Source organism: Bos indicus, chromosome 5 (genome assembly GCF_029378745.1).
Source record: "Bos indicus isolate NIAB-ARS_2022 breed Sahiwal x Tharparkar chromosome 5, NIAB-ARS_B.indTharparkar_mat_pri_1.0, whole genome shotgun sequence".
Taxonomy (NCBI): domain Eukaryota; kingdom Metazoa; phylum Chordata; class Mammalia; order Artiodactyla; family Bovidae; genus Bos; species Bos indicus.
Window position 1 is genome coordinate 69,653,757 of NC_091764.1, and position 19,843 is coordinate 69,673,599.

Below are 19,843 nucleotides of genomic sequence, written 5' to 3' on the forward strand. Positions count from 1 at the left end.
TCAATCCATGAAGGTCACAAAAGTGTCAGTCATGACTTAGTGACTGAACAGCAACAGTCTTTTTAGTTATAAGCAGTACTATTATGCTTATCATTTGCATGGCTCCACGTCACTTTGTGTCCATGTGAAAGTTGGCATGTTGTCATTGCTTAGTCACTAACTTGCATCAGACTCTTTGTGACCCCATGGACTGTAGCCCACCAGGCTCCTCTACCCATGGGAGTCTTCAGTCAAGAATACTGGAATGGGTTACCATTTCCTTCTCCAGGGGATCATCCTGACCTAGGGATTGAACACAAGTCTCCTGTACTGCAGGCAGATACTTTACCACTGGCCACCAGGGGAGCCAAAAGTTGGCATAATGGTGTACGATTCCATGTAGTAAAGAACGTGGCTTCTGGAGCTTTAGGGCACAGCTGGATCCAGGTTCTCATTCTATGTCATAAGGAACCAGTTACTGCCATCCCTTGGATTTGCTTTCCTCTATGCCAGCTTCATTCTCAGTGATCTCTCCACATAAGATGGCCCCTAGCTGCTGTGGGCTTATATCCAGCCAGTGGACAAAGGGCACCCCTTTCTAGAAAGTCCCAGCAGCAATGGGTGAGATTGGGACATGTATTTGTCAACTACAAATTGACACTTGCCAAGAGCATTTGCCAGTGACTGAACAACAACAAGGGCATTTGCCATCGGCCTCTGTGGAGATTGAACCCTGTGCTGCCGCAGCTGCCAACCTTCAACACCCTCTGAGGGGAATTCAGGGTGGAGGGTGAGGCACTCTGTGCTCGAGGAAAACTGGTAGAACAGGTCTTTAGATAGATATTTTCAGGAGTTGATTTCATGATCCAATCCTTTCATCTCTTCATATCTAGAAAATCACCAAATCTCTTCGTGGTGACATCAGTTCCTCATAACTAGGAGAAAATCGTTTATAAAATAAGCACTTGATTGTATTAAGCTCCCCTTTCACCAAAGTCTTATATACTGACCTTCCCCCATTGCCTCTTTGGAGCAGTCTCTCGGAGCTATCCATCTGAGGTGCTGTCTCTGGGCTACAGTCCTCATTTTGCCCCAGATAACATTTAACTCTCATGTTGTGTAGGGCTTCCCTGGTGGCTCAGATAGTAAAGAATCTGCCTGCAATGCAGGAGACCCCGGATTGATTCCTGGGTCAGGAAGATCTTTGTGTATCTTTTTAGTGTAGTCCTTGGGGGTCTACACTAGCAGTATTTCTTTGTGTATCTTTTCAGTCGGCTTGTTCATCTCGAACAAATCAAACCAGGAGAATGGGATTTCTCACTGGCCAATCCTGGGTCATGTGTTTATCACAGTCAGTCTCATCAAATGGCAGTGGACTGGGAATGGGAAGGGGTGATTCTGTGAATAAAAACAGAAGAGCTGTTGCCAAACACGGGAGGACTGATGCTGGGCAGGCGACAACAGAGGTCCAGGGCCTCGTCGGCCCCTCCTGTGTGCAACCCTCTACCACTGCATGCCGTACTACATGTGATCCTTCATACATGTGTGGGAATCTCTCAAGGAAAGGGGCCCTCAGCCTTCATCTTGTCTCCCAGAATGAATACAGTTCTGCCCTGTTGAGAATAAATGGCAGCCTGTGGAATCCAGTCCTGACCAGATGCAGCCTGAGGAGGAGGACAGGCAGTCAAAGCCCCTTCCTCTGTGGTTTTCACCTCCTCGCCTCTGGACCCAGCCTGAGAGGGGAGTGGTTTCTACCACTCTTCACACTTCTTTGTCCTCTCAGAGTTGTTGACTAGCAAGATGGAGACCCTAACATTGTTTGTCCAGTTCAAAAAACCTTATGACCGCAAACAGATACTGTTTATTGAACACCTACTATGCGCCTTTTTTTTTAAGTATGTGACAGGGGCAAGATTTAGCAAATAAGAATGTCTTCAGCCTTCTGTAAATATACTAAGAGCAATTGTATATTTTAATAAATTTTGTACTGTGTGAATTATATCTCAATGTAGTTTTTTTAAAAGGAATTCCAGGTCTTATGTGGTATGATTCAATCTATATAAAAGTCAAGAATGGACTAATCTATGGTGATGGTGGTCAGAAGAGTGGTTACCTTGGGAACTGACATGACCGTGGGGCATAGGAAGCTTGTGAGGTACTGGAAACGTCTCTCTTGATCTGGTGGTTAGCATGTGGTGTGTCACGTAGAAATTCACTCAGCTGTGTACTTCTGATGTGTATGCCTTAAAGCCCACGTGTTATACTTCAATAAAAAGTAAACTCAAGAAGTACTGGGTATTTTTCAGTGAAGAAATCAGTTCTAGAGTAATTCAGAGCACAGGATTTTTTCCTCTGTTTATTTTTGTTTTTTCCATTTTTTTTCCATTTTTTTGATTGAGATAAAATTCACATAACAAAGTTAAACATTTTAAAGTGAATCATTCAATGGAGTTTAGTATGACCACAGCGTTGTGTAACAACCACCACTATTATGGTATCATTTTCATCACCCCAAAAGAAACCTGGTGCCTGCTAAGCAGATGCTCTCCACAACTCCTTCCCCCTCCCTCTGCCCCCACAACCACCAACTTGCCTTCAGTCGCTGTAGATTTATTCTGGATATTTCATATACATGGAATCATACAATATGTGACCTGTTGTGTCTGTAAGAGCACAGGTTTTTAACTGGGATATTCTTCTGAAGCCAAAGGGGAGACACTGAAGGATTAAGTGGGGGAAAGGACACAGGCTGACTTTTGAGACATTTTCTTTCTCAAAGCTTTTGAGGAACATCACACCGGTTACCCACTGGGGATTGCCTGAATGGGAACCAGGCTGGGGACAAAGAGGCCAACTAGGAGCTGTTCATATCCCTCAAGATACGGACTGCAGTTTGTACAGTTAGCTCTGTTTCTTTCCACGTTTACTGCCTCCCCAGAGCTGGACTGTAAACCTCATGAAGGCAGGAACCACATGTCTTGTTCCTTGGCATCTCTTTGTTCCACAAAAAGCAGTACTCTCCAAGTAGTGAGTGAATAGTGAGTGCATGAACCAGGTTTCTGTATTAATAGGCAGAGGGTGCAGTCAGGGGTTGCTGCTGGAATTCAGGGACCATCCAGTGATGGAGTAAAGGCTGGGGGATGTGGGATGGAGTGGCTGTGTCCAGGTTTCTATCCAAGATGATGTGGAAGAACAGGAAAAGGGAGAGTTGGGAAGACAGGAGGGACTCTTGAGCTTCTAGTTCAAGCAATGAGGGAGCAGTGGTTACCCTGATTCCAGGGAAAAACAATGACTTTAGTTTTGAACCCTGTGAGATGTCAGGGGGATGGGGGTGGGGAGGGGTGCAGTGTGTCCAGATATTACTGAATATTTAGATCCATAGCTCAGAATCATGCTTTGAAGAAAACATTTCCTTGTTGCTCAGTCATGTCTGACTCTTTATGACCCCATGAACTGCAGCCTGCCAGGCTTCCCTGTCCTTCACGATCTCCCAGAGTTTGCTCAAATGCATGTCCATTGAGTTGGTGATGCCATCCAACCATCTCATCCTCTAGACGCCCCTTCTCCTCCTGACCTCAATCGTTCCCAGCATCAGAGTCTTTTCCAGGGTCTTTTCCACAGGCTCTTGTGGAAAACATAGGGTGATTTCTAAATATTTAACCACTGTCAAAGCATGGGTGCGCAGTCATCAGAATTAATGCTGGCCATGAGGCTGAAGCACTGTCCTAGAGGTTCCAGTACATCCATATTTTAGCCGGTTGCTGGACTGCAAGAAGGTTAGTGGTCCCAAAAGAAGGCACTCGGGGCTGCAGGTGTTTACCAAGCAGCACAGAAGTATTTCAATCTTTCACCCTCTGGTGTGGCTGCACATGAGCCCTGGAGTTCTTGCTATAGCCAGATGCCGTGTTAACCTAAACCCTCTCCACCCATGGCCCCCTGCAGCCCTCACAGTCATCCTGTTAGGTATCATCACCATCCTAAGTGCCAGGCGACACAGTAGCACTTTCCTTACCAGCATGCTGCCAGTCTTGCCTGGGGAATTTCACTGCAGTCGATTATCCTGGTGCCAGGTCATCCAGTTTTTTTGTTTTTTAGTATTTATTTATTTGGCTGCACTGGGTCTTAACTGTGGCATGTAAGATCTTTGATCTTCATTATGGCATTCAGGATCTTTTTAGTTGTGGCATGTGGAATCTAGTTCCCTAATCAGGGACCAAACCCGGGCACCCTGCACTGGGAGTATGGAGTCCTAGCTACCGGACCACCAGGGAAGTCCCTGAATCATCCACTTTAATCAAGGCCTTCAGTAACTTGTGCCTATCCCCTGTTCAAAGGGCGGGGCAGCCTCATGTTTCCTGAGTGTTCCCATTATTCACGGACACATTCCAATTGATTTCCCGCAGGCCTCTGCGAATCTATTCTAACCACCCTAGCCCAACTCTCGCAGAACTTGCCACTCTCTCTTCTGTACTGCATTAGACCTGGCTATAGCACCTGTGATTCCTTATGCCATCTACCAGCTTTCAGGACTGTCACTCCCATTCCACTCAGCTATAGGTCCTTGAAAGACAAGGATCTTGTCAGGTCCATCTTGAATTCACTGATATTTGGCAAAATGTTTGGCTATGGGCTCAACAAATGTCCATTGAATGAATAAGTGAGCAGAGTCACGAGGAAGACTGAATTGTGATTATTTGGGGTAAGATCTCATAATGCATTCCTTTTATCTTTACCACTTGAATTTATATCTGATTACTTCTCTGACCCTAGTAGATGTTTTCAACTATGAATATTAAATGAGAATATATTAAACTACTCCACAGTCGGAGATTAAGGACTGCAGAAATGAAGGTAAAAGAGCAAGAATATGCCTGATGCAACCAACCGACCTGAGAATCAGAATTTAATTTGCTCCAAACATGGGGGTTTATCCTGCTCAGCACCCTCCCCCAAAGAGGGCAAAATGAGTTGCTAAAACATACATATCAACTCTTTGACTTTAAAATAAAAATACAGATATGATAGCTAACACTAATAAAGGGCCCATCTTGATGCGCAAACTGCTTTGGGAAAAATAAGAGTTGTGAAGGCTTAGGGATGCTGACCCCAGGATGCAGAATGACCAACAGAGAAGTTCAGAGATGAGAGGCCCTCCAGTCAGAGTGGAAGCTTGAAGGTCCGTATGCACTCAGGTCTTGGTCTCCCCTGTGCCCTCTCTCCCTTTGGGAGAGAAAAGAGCTCATGCAGTCTCTGAACCAACAGACAGGAGGTGTTGCCCAGGTCAATGAAGGCCTGCCCTTGTGCTGGTGGAAGGTGGAGGATGCTGTTACAGTTAAGAGCAGGGACTGGGTTCAAACCTCAGCCCTGCCCTCTCCTAGCTAATGACTGTACGTTGTGCTTATTTACAAGCCTGTTGTTCCTTTATAAAACGGGGAATGATACTGCCTACCTCCGGGTAATATTAGAAGGAATAAACTGAGGCCTATGAAGTGCTAAGCACCTGGCACTGGCAGACAGGTACTCAATTCAATGAACAGTATCCTTTGTTATAGAGTGGTAGGTGTATGGCAACCTGAGAAGTCAACATTCCTAGGTTTGCACAGGGGCCAAAGGTCACACAGATGAATCAACACACTGGTTCTCAAACCTGGCTGCGCATTAGAATCAGCTAGGGAAACTTTACTGATTTTTTTTTAAAAAACATTTATTTTTCCTTATTTGGCTGCACCAGGTCTTAGCTGTGGCCTTCAAGCTCTTTTAACTGTGACATGTGGGATCTAACTCCCTGACCAGGGATCGAACCTGAGTCCCCTGCACTGGGAGTAGAGAATCTTAGCCACTGGACCACCAGGGAAGTCCCTCAGCTAGGAGGCCTTTAAAATGCTAGTGCCAGCCCTCTGTACCCACTGAATCCAAAATCTATGGAGAGGGTCCCCAGGTATTTTTTAAGGCTCCAAGAATCTAACAGAAAGCCAGGGTTGTAACCCTCTGCTATAGTTAAGCACTGGGGTCAAGCAATGACCTATAAAGAAAACTGCTAATAGTCAAATCAGAACTAGGTGCCCAGGCCTAACAGGGAGGACATCTTGATTGAAAAATTAAAAAAAAAAAAAAAGTTTACAATTGAAAATTACCCATCTTTCTAATTCTGAATACTGCACATTAATACATCATTAAAAGTTACCAAATTCTCAGAAAACCACCACTCTGGAAAAGTCATAACAAAGCTCAAGTGTTTTATTAAGAATTAAAAATACTGTAAATAAGCCATACAGTTCATTTCACAGTAAACTAAACAAACCTTTTTTTTCTTTTTCCTTTTTTTTTTCTTTTTTTCTTTTTTCTTTTTTAAAGGGCAAGACAGCCATTAAAGAACAGTACAGCTCAAAGGGGGAAGGGGAACAGCAAATGGCTACAGAAAATGCACACGGTCCTCACTGATGGATGGGGTCTGCTGACAGCAAACCTCTTCAAGAACATTGTGATAAAAGAGAGACGGTGGCCTCCATTCCCTGGGGAGGCAGTCTATGCCTTTATGAGCAGCTCTCGTAATACATTTCCTGAAGGAATCCAAGGACTCTCAGGGATTCTAAACCCTTATTCTGAACGCACTATTTGGGGCCTTATCAAGAGGTGACACGGGTCAGCCACAGGGGACTCTGTGGGGGGTTGTGTCTTCACATTCAGAACCGGCTGAATTCTTTGCATAGTTACCACTGAGATCGTGAAATGGTTCAGGAATGGAAAAGACACCTTTCCCCACAGAGGCGACCATCAAGCAGCTGATGCAACTAAAAACTGAGGGCTTGTCCCCCTCTCAATTCAGAGCTGACCTTAATGAGCTGTAACCAGTTTGAAGTGGAAGACAAGAAGTGAGTGACATCTCATGAAAACCTCGGCCAGAAGTACTAAAAAAAAGATAAAAATAAAATGAATTTTCCTTAAAGACAATTAAAAAGAAAGGTACCTCCTACCCCCACATTTTGCTTGAAATCTGCCAGCCAGGCAGGATTTTTGAGGTTAATCTGCTTCTGTTAATCCTCAACTGCAGCCACTACGGTTCTTCCCTGACACTAGGAAGAGACATCCCTTCTAGAAGGTGCCTCTGAGGCACAGAAACCGTGCCTTCAGGAAACCGGCCCCCAGCCCCAAAGCTGAAGCAGAAGACTTTTGCACAACCCTTGGTGCGCGGTAACCATCATAAATAAGTTAACCAGGCACAAAACCATGGAAGGCCCGGGAGGTCCTGGTGGTGCGGGTCGTGGAGGGACCTGTCTGTGGGGGGAGAGTTGAGGAGGGGCCATTTTTTTTTTTTTTTTTTTGGTCATGAAAAACTGCACTGGCCATCCGTGCCCTGCACACGCAATCCATTTAGACTTTCTCATGAATCTTTTCCACTTTCACAAACAACCTATCCAGGTCATTCCTCAGGTCCTCTAGCAAACCCTTGGCGGACTCCAAGTTGTTCTCGTTGGTCTCGATCTTCACCGAGTACGCGACCAAACTGTCCACAGCAGTCCTAAGCATTTTTAAGTCCGACTCCACCTGGCCCACAGAGGCTCTGAGGTTGTCGAGAGAGGAGAGTCTGTCCAGCAGGTCCTGGGGGGGCACGGCGGTGGCCTCGCGGCCCAGCAGCGTGTGGACCTGCTCCTGCACCTTCTGCAGAGCCTCCACAGCGCCGGGGAGCTCGGCCACGCGGCGCTTCAGCTCGTCCACGTCACCGGCCAGTGAGAGCTGGGCCTCGCCAAGGCCACGCACCGTGCCTGCCAGGCCGCCCTCGGCATCAGCGTCGGGGCCCAGGCCGGCCACGCGCTCCTGCAGCTCCGCCAGGCGCCGCGCCTGTTCTTCGCTCTGAGCGCGCAGCGCCTCCAGGCTCTCGCCCTGGCGCGCTGAGGCTGCCCGCGCCGCCTGCACCCCGTCTTCCACGCTCTGCAGCCGCGAGTCCAAGCCTTGGCTCTCCTTTTGGAGCGTTTCAAAGGCCTCGGAGGGTCTGAAGGCCCCGTCTTCTTCTGGCCGGAGGGCTGCGGCCTTGAGCTGGCCGAGCTCCTCCTCGAGTCTCCTGATCTCCTCGGGGAGATGGGCGGCAGACTCCTCAGCCCGGAGGATCTTCTCCGTGAGCGCCTGAAGGGTGTGATGTTCCGAATCGGCCGCCTCCTTGAACCTCTGCTGCTCCTGTTTGAGGCTCACCAGTTCTTTGACCTCTGTGTAGACATCCGACTCCATGGTCTGGATGGTGCTTCTCAGGGCCTCCATGTCCTTCTCTTTGGACTTCACAGAGGTTTGTATTTCCTTAACCACTTCCTTCAAGGCTTTCAGATCCTGCTTGTATCCCTCCGAGTCTTCCAGAGAGGCGACCTTGGCCTTCACGTCGTTGATTTCCTTCTGGCTCCTCTTCTGGACATCCGTGAAGATGGCGATGTTGTCATTGATGGACTTGGTGAGCTCCGTCAGCCTTTCCTCCACTGTGTTCTCCAGGGAGGTGAAGTCTCGCTCCCGGGCATCCTTGACCACGTGGATCCCATCAGAGAGGTCTTTGAGGATCTCATTCTGGAGTTTTTGTAGAACTTCACTGATGCGGTTGATCTCGCTCTCCCCCTGCTTCACAGCTTTCTCTGTGAGATCATGTTTATGCTGGGAGCTTCTCACGAGGGACTCAAAAGTACCGAATGTGGCTTGCAGAGACTGCACCTATAACCAAAATACAGATGTTAACCACAGAGAACTGCTGAAGGGTTTTATGCAATTCAGCTATATTTTTTTTGATCTGCCCAGCTTAAAGGTCCCTCCTCCAACAGAACAGTACCATAATTCTCCTTTGGGGAACCATCCTTACACACAGCCCATATGGTTTGGGGGACCAACCCAAAGGCTCCACTACAAGCCCTCTAGGCCTGACCAATCAATGCTTTCCATCCACCCACTTCCCCACCCTGGCCTGGAACTACAGTGATTAGGGGATGGGCATGTGGCCTAAGCCAGGCCAGCAAGTCAACTGCATAACTTCTCTTAAAACTACTGGGAATAGAAAGCTCTTTCTACTGGAATTGCTAGCTATAGGATGAGGGAAGTCTGGAACAGCTCAGACCAGCACATGATCAATGCCTGCCTACAGATCAAGCCAGCACAGAAGGAAGCAGAACTCAGGGAGGGCAAGATCAAGTTCTGAAGATACAATTTAAACCCCTGGAGACAGCCATACTGAAGGCATCTACTCTGGAACTAGTAAGTTTGAGCCAATAAATTATCTTTCTCCCTCCCTCCATCTTTCTTTAGGGCAATTTTAGCTGAATTTTTAGCTCTTGCAACTGAAAGGTCCCAAGTTTTCACAGAAACAAAGCTGAGGCACATGGGAGACACTGGGCAGGAAGGCAGGAGACCAGGTTCAGATCTCTGCTTGGTAGTTCTAGCTCTTTGGCCCTGAACAAATCACATCCTTAACTGAAAATGTGATCAGTGGACCAGTGGCCCTTAGCATTTTCTGGCTTGTGAACACATTATGATACTGACTGCCACTATACATTCATTCTAAATAAATTCTACCCTGAACAGGGTCTGACCTGGGAACCACTCCAGGGAGCAGGTTTAATGTCCTGAGAGGCTGAGAGTATGATGATTAATGGCCTGCCAAAACAGTCAGAACTGCTGAGCAGAACTGAGCAGGACAAAATGAAAGGAGGAAGGGGTGGTGAATGGATTAAATAAAATAGAAAAAATTGATGATTATTGAAAGTAGGGTTCACTATATTGATCTCTTCTTTTCTTAATGCTTGAACATTTCCATAATGAAGGGCTTTAAAAAAAAATAGCATGGGTTTTAGAATGGGACCACCTATGCTCAAATCCTAGCTTGGACACTTTCTAGCTTTGTGATCACGGGGAAGTAATTTAGCATATCTATGCCTTGGTTTCCTCAGCCACAGGATGGAAACAAAGATAGTATCTAATTCATTAGCTTGTTTTGTGAGAATAAAGTGAGTTAATATATATAAAGCGCTTAAATTGGGCCTAACACATAGCTGTGCCTAGTCGCTCAGACTCTCTGCGACCCCATGGACTATAGCCCTCAAAGCTCCTCTGTCCATGGGAATTTCCAGGCAAGAATACTAGGGCGGGTTGCCATTTCCTCCTCCAGGGGATCTTCCTGACCCAGGGATCAAATCTGCATCTGTTGTGTCTCCTGCATTAGCAAGTAGATTCTTTATCACCATGCAACCTGTAAACAGTAACTGTCACCTTCATTATCATTGCATCTTTCTGGAGTAGCTCAGCCCACCCCTGGCCCAGTGACAAAGGGCAAACACTACAGGACTAGGAATAGTACCCTGGGCTCTAGTTCCAGTCCCACCAATAACCAGCTCTGTGAGCACAAGGAAGTCACACTCAAATTCCAAGTCCCAAGTTCTTCATCTATTAACAAATCGGTTTCTAAAGTCCTTTATTGCTTCTACCAGTCTGTGATTTTAAAGCAGATTAGAATAAGGTTCTCAGGGACTCCAGAATACTAGACAATTTGCCTGCTCAACCAAATATAACCTGAGTCATAAAGGACACCTTGAGAAGGTACCAGAGACAGCTCTCCTCTGAAACTAGGTTATTCAATCACAGAATCTGCCTGTTCTAAGCACAGATTTCAGAACAGGGGTGTCAACAGGTAGGCACAGTACCTGAAACATGGTAGGTGTTCATCAGTGTTTTCTGAATGAATCAAAGAATGAATGAATTTACAGAGCAAGGCCTGAAGAAGCCCAGGCTGGTCCATTTCCCCAACCCGTCTGTCACTCCTAACCTGGACTGGCTCTTTACAGACGGCTAGGAAGGGACCTAGATCAGAAATGACAGATGAAACCAATGAAAAGAGCACAGACAGTGTCTCCCTATGTTGGTGCTGTTCATCTTCTGAGCTGTTCATCTTCACATGCAAAGACCCCGTTATAATCAATATGCAGTGATTTTATCTGTTTCCCCAGCATATGTGGGATGCCCACTAAGTGGTGGACAAGATGCCCGAGCAGAGTGACACCAAGACAGGATCCCTGCCCTCAAGGAGTTCACAGTAGAGGCGGGGTAAGAGACTAGTTAGCGGTGGTTGATATTCAACAGGAACTTGATGTAAATAATTATGCAAATTTAAGAGACATCATCTCAATCCACCCTCATAATAATCTCATGGAAGCACCTATTGATCCCCATTTTACAAAGCAGGAGCCTGGGAAGTGGTAGAGCTGAGCATCAGAAGCCAAGAATGTCTGAGTTTAGAAACTGCACTCTTGGCCTCCAGTGATACACCCGGGCAGAAGCATGTTTAAAGTGCACTGAGTGCCTAGAAATGCTGCTCAGCCTCAAGCCATGACTCCTAGCCCAGAGCAAGATGAGAGAACAAAGAAATATGACCAGAGAACTCACTCGCCCACAGACAGCTCTTAGTCTCATTCAACTGACCCCACCGGCCTTAAGCCAACTTCTAAAATCACTGTATGCCACCCTGGATCTGCCAAGGCAACCCAAGCCCTTCAGAGGGCCTAGAGCAGAATCAGGGTTTCTGAAGCCCTGCGCCTAATTGTGCCTGCTGAATCTTCAGGATAAGAACAGGCCAGCCTCTCAGCCCATTCAGCAGACTGGGGCCATGCCCAGGTCTGAGAACATCTGAGAGCATCTGAGAACGAGATCAGGTGGGCACCCCAAAGGGCAGTGGAATAGCATGCTTCAAAGTCACACTGCTCTGATTCCAACCCCAGCTCCACCACCGAGGGTCTGCACATGACCCTGAATGAGCAACACAACTGCTCCAGACTCAGCTGGCCTATCTGTGCAGTGGTGCTCATGTCTCAGAGGGTAACTGGGAACACCTGGCCCACAGCGAAGACTAATTATGAATAATAATAATACAGTAAGAATATGTCTCTGAGAAGAACCAAACCCTCATCCTCAGAGGAATAAGGTGCTCAAACTTAGTTTGTCAGAGGACCATCCATCACTACTCACTCCTTAAGGCAAAGTAAAATCTACTGGCCACCCTGGAGATCCAGAGAGAAGTGACCACATGCAATGGAAGATCCTATGTGGCAAATGTTCCAAGTCAATGAAATGGACATTAATTGAGCACCTACTAGGTACTAAGCAAGGCATGGGAAAGATGGCAAAATGAATAGGTAAGTGGTGAACCGTGTTCTAGGAGTTCACTGCACTTTGAATCCTAGCACTGCTGGTTGTGTAACCATGTACAGTTACTCAGCCTCCTGGTGTTCACCTTCCCGGTCTGTGAAAAGGGGATCATATCAGTACTTATCAGTACCTGTTAGCACCGTGAGAGTCAGATGAATGCACAACAAACATGAGGCATTAAATATGAGCCTCTACACTACTAAAAAAGAAAGGTCATAATTTCAATGGTTTATAGCCAGGTGGATTCTTGAAAACCTGGAAAGAGTCCTCCCCTTACTATGGAGATGGGAGAACTGAGTACCCAAAAGGAAAGGGAATCTGTACAAAGCTGAGATGGAGCAAGAGTGGGAACCAGATGGAAGAATAAGGGAGGGGACAGGGAGGAAGCAGAAAGAATAAACCTCAATTTCTTTCTCCTGCCTCAACTCAAGACCTCCACCATCTGGGCCTCATCTTTAGCCTCCCCTCTTACAGCCTCCTAAATTTTACTCTGCTGCGGGCAGGATGGCCATGTAGAGTCTGCCAAACAAGCCTGTGTGTTCCTCATGCCATCTCTCAACAGTTATCTACCACCATATAGATCTAGACTGGTACCACGCTGGCCACCGGGTCACAGGCCTGGGCAAACTCCACCTTCTCTCTCTTCTGAACTCACACAGCAGTCACCCTCAACCAAAACCTGCCTGTGGGCTGCTTCACAAATAGGATTTGTCCTTTGCACCTTCATACCCTCCACAGGGCCTACCAGGAGCCATGCGACTATCAGACTTCACCAAATATTATGATTGATTGGTAAGTGGGTGGATCAAGAGAGGAAACAAAGAGCCTACTGATGATACTTCAGCAGTATGTCTATTTTTTAAGAATGATTTGACATTCCAGATAGGCAAAGCAGCGCTGCCTACTTAATTCCCTTCAAAAAGTCACCTCCCTTGGCCTGCAGCATGGAGCAAAATGACTCACTCCAGTTGCTCCACCAGTCTTAAGAGGAAATTCCTAGTCCCGCATATTCTACACAGTCAATAGAAACTTGGCAGGGCCGGCAGCATGCTGGGAAAAGGAGGCAGCAGTTCCGGGCTCAGAAGAGGTGGCGGGATTTTTTGTTTCAATCATGCAACCAAGTTTCATTGAGCAATGACATGAGTGGAGGACGGAAGAGGGGGAATGAGGCTGAAGGAGCTGCACTTGGTGTAAAAAGAAAAATCAGAAAAGGTAGACCCTAAGCAGCTTCCTGTTGAAAGGTGGGTCCATTGGAACCTGAAACAGGCCCCAGTGGCCTCAAGGCTGTCATGCAACCTGCCACTCACCAGTTGCGGTCTTTGTCAATTAAGCTCTAAATCTCAATTTTCTGGTCTGGAAAACAGAGTCAAAACTGCCAGTCCTCTCTCCTTCCTTCCCTCCCAAGGTTGCTATGAGGATTAGATAATAAGTGAGTAAGCCCTCTAAACACCATATAAATGTACCTCTGTATTATTCACCAGTGTGACCTAGTATCTTTGGCCGTTCCTCTCCTCTAAGGCTGAAATATGCTATCATACTTCCAAGGCCCACTTAGGTACACTAGTCTAATAAAGCGCAGGGGGCCTAACGAGATGAAATATTTCATCAGAACTATACAAACGAGTAACATCACTAGCTTCTCTATCCCCGGGCTCCGGGTCTATTAAAATCTGGCTCAGATGTCTCCCACGGGGAGAGCAGAGGTGCGGCCTTGCCCGAGGCTTCCAGGGATGCGCTGGTTTCCCTTCCAAGCTCCTCTCCAGACAACTCTGCCCATTCAGCGGTTCCTAATCCAAAAAGAATGAGCTCCCCAGAGCATGCCGGCTTCCTTACAGGTCACCGCTAATGTCCTGTGACAGGCCCTTGGCCCACCCTCCCAGGCGGTCGGAACATCCTCGAAGCGGTCCATCCCTCGGGCCGATTCCTCAGCGGCCATTAACAAAGAGGGTCTGGGGGCTGCCTCGGAGCCAAAGGGCCGGGGCGAGGGGATCCCGAGCCGCTGGCGGAGGACACCCGGCCTGGGCCGGCGAGGGCCCCCGCCGGGAGGGCACGAGGGGGCCTGGCTGTGTGTGCGGGAGCCGCCGCCGCCGGGAGCACGGAGGTCGGGGGCCTGGGTACCCACCTTCTGCTCGACGCCCTGCAAGCCCTGACCCAGCTCCTCCCGCTGCCGGGAGAAGTCCTGGTGGCTGCGCCGGACGTGCTGGACCTCCTCCAGGACGTGGTGGACACACCAGCCCGAGAAGGCGGCCGCCGCCACCAGGGCGAGGTAGAAGAGAAAGTTAAGCACCCGGCCGAGCCTACGCGAGCAGGACGCGGAGGACGAGGCGGCAGCAGCGGCGGCGGAGGAGGAAGACTTGCCGCCGCGGTGGCCGCCCTTGCCGTGCGCCTGGTTCTGCGGATGCTGCGGCGGGTGCTGCTGCTGCGGGTGCGGCGCGGGCGGCGGCGGGTGCTGCTGCGGCGCCGGCGGCGGCTTCTTCGCCACGTCATCCGCGCCGCCCGACGGGTGGGCGCCCTTCTCCGAGGGGCTCGCGGCGCCGTGGCCGCCCTTGGAGCCCCTTTGTTTGGCCGAGGGCATGTCGGGCGCGGCGGCGGCTGAGGCCGCAGGCTGCGAGGCGAGCGAGTGGGGCGCGCGGCCGGGGAAACTTCCTCGGGCTCCCCCGGGGCTGGGCGAGCAGCACGCGGGCGCTGTTGGCGTCGGAGCGGCCGAGAGAGAGAGAGCGAGAGCGGGCGGGCGGGCAAGGAAGGAGGCCGGGCGAGGGAGGAAGGAGGAGGGGGCCTGCCTCCGCCGCCGCCGCCGCCGCGGCGCCGACCCCGCCTCCCGGGAAGGGAGGCCGGCAGAGCCGAGCCCGGAGCGCCTGCCACGCACGCTGGGGCCGGCGGGCGGCCCCTCCCCTTGCCGCCACGACCCCAAAGAGGGAGGGCCGAGCGGGGGGCGGCCCCGCGGGGTCTACGGAGGCTGGGATAGGGCGAGGGGATCTAGGGGAAGGCGGTGGCCCAGCCGGGTCTACGGGAGCCGGGGTGGGATGAGGGTGGCCGAGGAAAAGGGGCGGCCCAGCAAAAAGGTCCAGGGGTTGGGGGTTCGGCGGAGGGGAGGGTTGTGGCCGAGCGGGGTCTACTGGGGCATGGTGGGAGCGGGGGGCGACGATGGTATCCCAGCCGGGTCAATGGAGGTCAGGGCAGGCGGCTGTAGGGGGCGAGGTGGGGAGCGGCCGGGCCGGGTCTAAGGAGGCGGGAACCGGCTGCTGAGGTGGCCACAGGGAGGGGGCAGAGGGCTGGGTCAACTGGGACCCGGACTGGCGACTGAGCTGGGGCCCCGGGTGCCCCGGGGAAAGGCGGCCGGGCGGGTCAGAAGTGGAGGAGCCGGGCAAAATCTAGTGTTGAGGACTCAGCGCGAGCCCCGCTCCCTTCTGGACCCTTGCGAAGAGAGGAAATGAAGGGGGGCGCCCCAGGAGCCGTGCTCCTGGGAGTGGGAGTAAAGGGGCAAGAAGAGACCCCCATTCCTTTTTCCGGGGAGCTGGGGAAACCCCCAACTCCCCTCACTCTTCCCCGATCCCACCCTCCACGCCTCCGGGGGTTGGACCTTTTTTCTTTCCTGGGGTTGGACCTTTTTTCTTTCCTGGGGTTTGAAGACTAGGCAGAAAGGGCTTTCTGAAAACCAGTTGGCCCCAAAGGCATGTTTCGGAAAAGTTTGCAAATATTGACGGGCTGCGTGAAGACTGTTCAAGGGAAGAGTCATGAGCAGCCCACTTAGCCCAGCCAATTCGCTGTCGACACTGTTGACTTTTTTCTGAAGCCCGTTCAACTCCATTTTCTCTTTGCCTCCCCCGCCCCGCACTGTGTCCGCTGCCCCCACTAAGGACAGGCTCTGTGCTACGCGCTGGCAACCGGCAGCGGCCGCAGTGAGAGGACGGCAGATCAGGGCTTCCATGCCTACTTTGGTGGAAGGAAATAAACTAATGCCAGGCCCTGTGCTCCGCAACTTACATATATGTTCTACCAAACCTCACTGATATCTTCTAATATAGAAATTATTTTCCCTGCTTAATGGGAGACAAACTGAGCTTGAGCCCCACCCCAAGTGATTGTCCCAAGATCTCCCATAACCGTAATCTGAACCTTGATCTGCTTCTTCCGGAGCCTGTGCGGCTTAATATTGTTGTTTAGTCCCTAAATCGCAGTCTGACACTTTGCGACCCGGTGGACTGTAGCCCACCAGGCTCCTCTGTCCATGAGGTTTCCCAGACAAGAACACTGGAGTGGGTTGCCATTTCCTTCCTCAGGGGATCTTGGGCCGTGGAGAAATTAAGCAGTTTGTTCACACTCAATAAGGCCAGTTAATACTGGGACATGTACTGAGCTCCACTTTACAAGCTCCTTTCCCCCTAATCTTGGTGTCTGTCTGTGTGTGCCTGTGAGTTAGCAACCCTGTTTCTTTTCCCTGGAAACGTCTCTCAATTCCTTCTTTAAAAAAACACTCCCTATCCTTAAGGCCTAGTTCAAATACTCTCTTTCATGAAACCTTACTTGTAAACCACATGATACCTCTCATGCGACTTAGACACAGAAGACAATTGCAAAGCATTGTGTACGTTAGTTCAACATAGCAAACCTTTGTTGAGGGTCTGCTATATACCAGATGAATATCTGCAAAGTACTAGAGTCTCCTCTCTTTGAGGATAGGAAGCAACCATTGCCTATGTCTCTATGAATCTCACTTTATAAGATACTTTTAAAAATCTCTAGTGAATGAATGAACCTATGTCCCGGCCCTCAAAGGGCCTGCATTCCACTTGGAGAAATGTGCAGAAACATTTTGAAGGCTAAATTGTGTCATCCAGACTTACAAATGGAAAACAAACTTGGAAAGCAAACCATTAGGCTGCACCTGGGGAAGTCTTCTGAGGTGGAAAGTTCTTGAACAAAGCCTTGAAAAATAGATTTGCATAGGAGGAGAGTAGGGAGGATATTTCTGTGGCGGAAATGGGGGTGAACCCCGGGCACCTGTCTGACATTAAGGGTGTGAGCTGCAATTAGGAAAGAGAGATGAGCTGGGTGGAGTGGGTCCAGGTTGCAGAGGTTCGCAGAAGCTGGCCAGGCTGGCACAAGAGTTGCTATTAGTGTGGGAGGCCAAAGTAGATTAAACCAGGTTCTGGACTAGAAATACAATCATTTGCCCCAGACAGAGAGCAGTCCCCACTCCACCTAAACACTAGGAGCTCTGATAGAAAACTCCCTGCTCAACAAGGCCTATGACTCTGACCTAGGAGGGGAGAAAGGAAATGGCATACGAAAGCAGAAGACTAATATCAGAAGATGCTAGAAGAACCTTGTTTAAAAACTTCCGCAGATTGTGTTTCAAATTTCTAGTGCACAAAAAAGTAACCATCCTCCTTCAAGCAATCATCCCTGTTAGGGCAGAGGTCATGATAATTTGCAAAGTGGCTTTGGGGGCTCAGCCAAGCACACCAAACTCTGTGACCTTGAGAAGTATACTTCTCTGGATTTCAAGGTCACCATTTCTGTATCTCTAAAGGCCTTTCTTATTATTAATCTATTTCTTATAGAAAATAGTCATCTGATTTTTTTCAATCAATTGTATTTCTTTTTTTTATTTTTATTTTTTTAATTTATTTTACTGTGCCAGGTCTTAGTTGCAGCACGAGGGATCTTTAGTTGCTAACACTTAGTCATAGCACGTGGGGTCTAGTTTCCTGAACAGGGGTTGAATCCCAGGCACCCTGAACTGGGAACTTAGAGCCTTAGCCACTGGACCACCAGGGAATTCCCAGTAGTCGGATTATCATGAGAAATAATTACATTTAAAAATTTTTAAAAGTTGATTCAACACATAGACCTGCTTTAAAAATGACAGATTTCTGAACGTTCTGCCTCCACCGAGCCCTGGGAGAATGAAGGGATGGGAGATGGGACCGTTATTAGTGTGTACCTCTCACCCTTTTCCTTTTGGGAGGTAGTGAAGTATAATGGTTAAGACATGGGCTCTGGAATAGACTAACTCGAGTTCAAATTCAGCTCCATGACTGATGGGGGAATGTGAACTCTCTGAACCTCTGTGTCTTCAGAGGTAATAAAAACTGCTTCACCTGATTGTTGTGAGGGTTAAAGGAGAGACACTGTATGATCCTGGGCCCATGGCAGGACTCAGTGAATAAAGAGTAGGTAGAGTCACTGAAAGTCTAGCTGCACACAGAACTTCTATGTCTAGATTTCAACATTTTTCTTTCATCATTATTTCTTGGAGCTCCCAGCACCATTTGTGGCCTGTAGACCACAGGCTCTGATGGGTTTAACTTGAAAGAGCAGCACTGTTTCCCTCTGGATTGTGGTTCCACCATGGTGTTCGGCTACACCCAGAGGAGGAGGTTGGTAAGTAGTCGTGGAAGCACACCTTCTGGGACAGGAAGACTCCAGCGGTTCTTGGGGATTTCCATTCTTTTATCCTGTTTTATTTGTCAACACAACAAGCATTTAGAGGAAGTTTCCTGTCTCCTCCTGATTTCTTCTTAGCCTTTTCCATTTCACTTTCCATAAAGTATGTTCGATGGTCAGGAATGTAGGTAGAAAAGAGGAGGAGCTAAAGCCACCTCTTCCTTTCCCCCAGCTTGTGCAAATATGCTTCTGAACACCCTGAACTACAAGGATCTTCAACTACCTAGAGCTCTGTAAGCCTTCAGCCCTTTGGTTTTCTGCATTTCAGTTAGAATAGCTAAATAGAAAGCCCCTATTACTTTAATTGCTTCTTCTCTATTCCAAGTTGACAAGAGGCCAAGGCATGAGGCTCAATGCCCCACAAACAGGGTGTCTGTTAGTCTCAGTGGTCCCTGGTCCCAGGAGCTCCCCAGCTCCAAAGCCTGAGCTCCATGCAACAGGGGAATTATTTCTTGGAACTCCCAGCACCATATGAGGCTTCACTTCACTGAGTCCTAGTTTTTATGGAAGAAAACCATAATCCCTACCTCACAGAGGCAATATGAATACTCACTTGATCTCGTCCACTCGTGGTCTTCCTCATCCCAGCCCGTCAGTAACATCCATCCAGTTGCTCAGGTATCATCCTTGACTCCTCTCCTTCTCTCACCCATCTCCCCACACCCAGTGCAATATATTAGCAAATTTTATCTAGCATCTCTGACTTCTTGTGACCTGCACCATTATCCCGTGGCTCCAAGTCACCACCCAACATTCACTTGGGTTATTGAAATACCCTCCTACTGGACTCCTTGCTTAAGCACTTGCTGCTTCCCTGTGGTTGTTTTTTTTTTTTCAATACAAAAGCCAGAGCAGCCCCTCAAAATACAAGTCAGACCTTCTCACACCTCTTTCCAAAACCCTGTGATGACTTTTCAACACAGTCGGAGCCAAAGGCAGTTTTTACAATGACCTCCAAGGGTCCCTGTGTCCTGGCCCCCTGCTCCCTCTCATCCCTTCTTAATTGCCCCCTCATTACTGCCATCCAGCCACACTGGCCTCCTATTGCTCCTCAATATGCCAAGTATCTTCCTATTTTGTGGGCCTTTGTAATTTTGTCCCCTGTGCCCACCAAACTTCAGCCCCAGGTATCCACCAGGTGGTGGCCTTCCCTTCCTCAATTCAAATGTCACCTCTAGGCCAGCTCTTCCTTGATCATCTGATATAAAATAACAACTGCCCAACCTGAGACACTGTCTGTCCCTCTTTCCCC

The 19,843-nt window shown here is 48.9% G+C and overlaps 1 protein-coding gene across 1 annotated transcript; it reads right to left on the minus strand.

The window, feature by feature from the left end:
- Positions 1 to 6,195: 6,195 nt before the first annotated feature.
- On the minus strand, positions 6,196 to 14,943 carry CKAP4 (cytoskeleton associated protein 4). Its single transcript, XM_019959895.2, has 2 exons — positions 14,264 to 14,943; positions 6,196 to 8,667 (listed from the first exon to the last, which is right to left on the minus strand). The coding sequence occupies exons 1-2, from the start codon at positions 14,714 to 14,716 to the stop codon at positions 7,351 to 7,353; spliced, it is 1,770 nt and encodes a 589-aa protein (XP_019815454.2). The 5' UTR covers positions 14,717 to 14,943; the 3' UTR covers positions 6,196 to 7,350.
- Between the last annotated feature and the right edge of the window lie 4,900 nt (positions 14,944 to 19,843).